The following is a 5,407-nucleotide window of genomic DNA, read 5'->3' as shown; positions in this document are numbered from 1 at the left end:
TTGACTGGTCTACGGTGAAATTGTCCTTTCCACTTCAGGATTGTGGTTGCAGCAGCGCTCACTGGAACAGTCAGAAGCTTAGAAATGCAGCTGTAATCTTTGCCATTAGTATATTTTGCAATCGGAAGACCTTTTTGTGAAGGTCTCTTTGCTTTTGCCAGTTTTACCCCTCTGTGCAATACTTAATTAATAAGAAACCTTCTTATAGGGTATCAATAAATATTAAACCAGATGATATTGATTTGATCGTATAAAAGATGCTTTCTAAATGCTGACAGATTTAATATGGTTGTTTGGCTTTTTATACACCTTCAGACATCCATTTCTTCATGGGTTAAATCCTTATTCTCTGTGTCATTCCAAGTTTTTACCCTTAACTTTCTTTGTGGAATAATTGGCTTTAATTTCTTCTTATATGAGGAGTATTTGATAGTTGCCAACATCTGGTGTGAATTCTATGTCATTGTTTTTAAAATTTATATTTAAACTGAGAAAAAGTTGACATGTTCATTGCTTATTATATCTGCTTTAAAACCTGATTATTCCACATAGAAACTAGTTAAAAAGTATAATTATGCGGCACACTGTAAACAATCGTAGACGAGCGAGATGGAGACAAAAAAGACTAAAATGGTTTCAGTATATGGTTGTTGAGAATAAGTGAACAGATCATGACATAAATCAACAGACATAAGAAGCAACAATGCAAAATAAAAGGATAAGAATAAATAGTGATTAAATCAAAGAATTTAATGAAACCAAAGTACCTAAATATATCTTTCTTAAAAAGTCACTCAGTCCAGCCTGAAGTTAAAAAACTTTCTAATATGCATGTTGTGTTTCAGTGTTTCCTGCAGATGTTAAGCAGATGCTGATGGTTAAAGAAGCAGCTCCTGTAAAGCACAGACCTTGTGCTGGCCTACATGACCCAAAGCCCCACCAAATAAAGAAGGAACAGGAGGAGGTCTACACCAGTCTGGGGGGAGAGCAGCTCAATGGGAAGGAGGAGATTGATGCCATCAGGTTTCCAGTCATTGCTACTCCCATAAAGAGTGAGGATGATGAACAGTCCCCTCTGCTCTCACAGCTTTATCAAGACCAAATTAAAGGCAGAGCGCGTCCAGAAGACATCGATGGAGGAGAAGAATCCATCAGGATACAAGATCATGGAGATGGTTCCATTTCCTCAGAAACTGAAGACACTGAGAAGGATGAAAAGGCCGATGATGGAAACATTAACAAACCTTTTAGCTTCCCTGAGTTTGCTGAACAATTTGTTCACCGTGGCTTTCTTCAGAAAGACATGATAAATTCAGAAATAGGATCTTTAAGCTCGCTGGATAGGAAGAACTGTTTCACAGAGAAGAAAAATGTGGAATCGCCAAAGAAAGTCCAGACAGGAGTGAAGTTTAGCTGTGAAGACTGTGGTAAAACCTTTATTGGAAAAGGACCTTTAAACACACACATGAGCATCCACACTGGACAGAAACCCTTCTGTTGTGATCTATGTGGACAAAGATTTAGCCAAAAAGGACATTTAAACAGACACATGAGAATCCACACTGGACAGAAACCTTTCTGTTGTGATCTATGTGGAAAAAGATTTACCCAAAAAGGAAGTTTAAACGCACACATGAGAATCCACACTGGACATAAACCTTTCTGTTGTGATCTTTGTGGACACAGATTTAGCCAAAAAGGACATTTAAACACACACATGAGGATCCACACTGGACAGAAACCCTTCTGTTGTGATCTATGTGGACAAAGATTTACTGAAAAAGGAAGTTTAAACAAACACATGAGAATCCACACTGGTCAGAAACCTTTTTGTTGTGATCTATGTGGACAAAGATTTAGCCAAAAAGGAAGTTTAAATGCACACATGAGAATCCACACTGGTCAGAAACCTTTCTGTTGTGATCTATGTGGACGAAGATTTACTGAAAAAGGAAGTTTAAACAAACACCTGAGAATCCACACTGGACAGAATCCTTTCTGTTGTGATCTATGTGGACAAAGATTTACTGAAATAGGAGGTTTAAACAAACACATGAGAATCCACACTGGACAGAAACCTTTCTGTTGTGATCTATGTGGACAAAGATTTAGCCTAAAAGGACATTTAAACACACACATGAGAATCCATACTGGACAGAAACCTTTCTGTTGTGATCTATGTGGACAAAGATTTAGCCAAAAAGGAAGTTTAAACGCACACATGAGAATCCACACTGGACAGAAACCTTTCTGTTGTGATCTATGTGGACAAAGATTTAGCCAAAAAGGAAGTTTAAACACACACATGAGAATCCACACTGGACAGAAACCTTTTTGTTGTGATCTATGTGGATGAAGATTTAGCCTAAAAGGACCTTTAAACAGACACATGAGAATCCACACTGGACAGAAACCTTTCTGTTGTGATTTATGTGGACAAAGATTTAGCCATAAATCAAGTTTAAACACACACATGAGAATCCACACTAGAGAGGAAAATGGCTAAGGTTTTAAGGCTCAAACAGATTACGGTCGCTGTAAAATTTGTGATGTGAAGTGCAAGGGACAATTTGCACAATTTTGGTCAGCCTCAGATATATGGCTACAACTCCTGCATTCAGCACCGTTAACACGCCTGCTAATGGATGCAATTTGTGTGTTAAATTTGTGCCTTATTAAGAAAACTAAAACTGCGTAGTTAATGGTTTTCATGTTGAAGAAATGTTTGAAATATCTGAGATGTTACAATACAAACGGCTGGATGTTGTTTTGATATATTCAATAAAGTTTATATATATCACACTACCAGTCAAAAGTTTTAGATACATTTTCTCACTTAATTGGTCTCTTTATTTTCATGACTATTTACATCGTAGATTCTCACTAAAGGCAACAAAACTTTGAAGGAACACATAAAAACGCCAGTGACTGTCCACTGTCTCTACATGTTCATCCAGGAGGAGTGAATGCTGCAAGTCACTGACTGGATGTAATCTGCTGGGTTTCCTTAGACAGAAAAACTTTTTATCCAATTTGAATAAATAACTGAATCTGACTGAACTGTTCAATGATTAGGATTAATTGGAATGTATGAACCTGACTTTGTGAAGTGCCTTGAGACGACATGTGTTGTGAATTGGCGATATATAAATAAACTGAATTGAAAACATATTTAAGGTTATTTTACAATTTCTATCAAATTAAAATGGTCTTTAATACCTACAAATTCTCTCCTCAAAATTGTTCTTGTTCATATTTGACACTTCAATATTACATGTTCTATTGTTTCCTCTTCTCCACAATGATCACATTTTCCTGTATTATGTTACTTTATCTTAAACAATGTAGAATTAAGTCCTGTATGTCCAAATCTTAATCTTGTAATTCATCTTTCCTCTTTTCTGCTCCTTCTTCATGTTCTTACTTCTTCTACTATCTTGTTGATTCTGTAAAACCATCTTCCTTTCCTTTCTTCATCCCACCTTTTCTGCCACTCTTTCCTGATTCTCTGTTGAATGATATTTCTCACCTCTGACCTACTAATATTAATGTGGTTTTGTGTTGCCTTCTTTGCCATCCTGTCCGCCATCTCATTCCCTACAACTCCTACATGTGCTGGTACCCATAACAACACTAATATTAATCCCATCCTTTGTATTCAAAATAAAGTATGTTTTATTTCCAACAAAATGCCTGGTCTACCATCTGATTGATTATGTTTTAAACTTAATAATGCTGAACTTGAGTCTGAACAAATTATTGTTTTTAATGGTTTTATATCCTCCACCCACTGCACTGCTAAAAATATTGTTAATAATTCTCCTGAATATATTGATAATCCATTTGTGATTCTTTTTCCTACTTTTATTTTAAATTCTGGTATTATAAATGCTACTCCTGTTTTTTCATCTATTTTTGATGTGTCTGTGTAAATCTGAACATATTGATAATAATTGTTTATATTTACTTTTATTAAACTTGAATCTGAAGTACAATTTGGATCGTTTTTCTTTTCCATCAATGCCATATCCACCACTACCTCTGGCTATAGCCACGGTGGTACTACTGGCAGACGCAACATTGAACTTATTTCTTTATGATATATTTGAAAATCTTCTGCTATGTTATTGATAATCCAACCAAAACTAAGTTTGTTTCTTTTTCTTTGTAAGTTTATCCAGTAATTTTTTGCTAACTGTTTCCTTCGTAGATCTAATGGCATCTCTCCCATCTCTACCTGGAGTTCCGCTATTGGACTGGTTCTGATTGCTTCTGTACAAATTCTTAAAGCTTGATGTTGTATATTGTCTAATTTTATAAGATGTGTGTTTGCTGCTGATCCATAAATTATACTTCCATAATCAATATTTGATCTAATTAATCCTGTATAAATTATTTTTAATGATGTTCGATCTGCTCCCCAATCAATACCAGCCATACATCTCATAATGTTTAATATTTTTTTGCATTTATCTATGATTTTTTTCTATATGTACTTACCAATATTTTTAAATACATTTATCATTATAGAAAACAGTAACGGACTTATACTTCCTTGAGGAGTACCATTATTTACTATATATTTACATGACAATTCTTGACCAATTCTTACTTGTATTGTTCTATTTGATAAAACATGTTTTGATCCATTTAAACATTTTTCCATTAATACTCATTTTACTTAATAATCCTTCAACCCACATCATGTCATATGCTTTTTCTATGTCAAAACATAAAGCTACTACATTTTCTTTATTTGTGTTCTCCTAATTTCATTTTCTAAGCATAATGCCGAATCATTTGTGCTTTTTCCTTTTCAAAAACCCTTTTGATATCAATATATATACCCATTAACATTTAAATATATTAATTGCTAATCAATCTTTCCATTATTTTACAAATATTTGATGTTAATGCTATCTGTCTATAATTTTCTGGTTTTCATCTTTTCCTGGTTTATTGGAATAATTATGGCTTCCTTCCAGCTCTGTGGCAGCTCTCCCTCTCCCAGACTTTATTGTATAATTCTAATATTTTGTCTTTTGCTTTGTCATTGAGATGTTCTATCATTGTATAATAAATTAGATCTTTTCCAGGTGATGTATGTTTTTTTTTCCTGGTTACAAATTTCAACTCTCCTTTTGTAAATGGCTCATTTATTAAATTTGTATCTACGTTATTTCACATTAAGTCTTTAAATTTCACCTTTGTGATTTCCCTACCTTTCTTTCCTTCTTCACTAATATTACTTGAACTATGAATTTTACTAAATGTTTTAGCTAATATTTCAGCATTTTAACTTCCGTTATAGTTGTATTATCTATTTTTAATATAGGATATCCATATTCTTTTCTAATACCATTCATTCTTTTGTTTTCCAAATTTGGTCAATTTTTGTTTTTCTCTC

The 5,407-nt window shown here is 34.0% G+C and overlaps 1 protein-coding gene across 1 annotated transcript; it reads left to right on the top strand.

Annotated features, from left to right (window-relative positions):
* Window positions 1-1,564: 1,564 nt before the first annotated feature.
* LOC124880628 (gastrula zinc finger protein XlCGF57.1-like) lies at window positions 1,565-2,805 on the top strand (the record flags this gene model as incomplete). Its single annotated transcript, XM_047385907.1, has 1 exon — window positions 1,565-2,805. A coding segment is annotated over one exon (792 nt), but the record flags the coding sequence as incomplete, so codon positions are not given.
* Window positions 2,806-5,407: the final 2,602 nt, after the last annotated feature.

Source organism: Girardinichthys multiradiatus, chromosome 14, assembly GCF_021462225.1.
Source record: "Girardinichthys multiradiatus isolate DD_20200921_A chromosome 14, DD_fGirMul_XY1, whole genome shotgun sequence".
NCBI lineage: Eukaryota > Metazoa > Chordata > Actinopteri > Cyprinodontiformes > Goodeidae > Girardinichthys > Girardinichthys multiradiatus.
The sequence above is the reverse complement of the archived record's forward strand: the minus strand, read 5'-3'. Positions and strand labels throughout refer to the sequence as shown.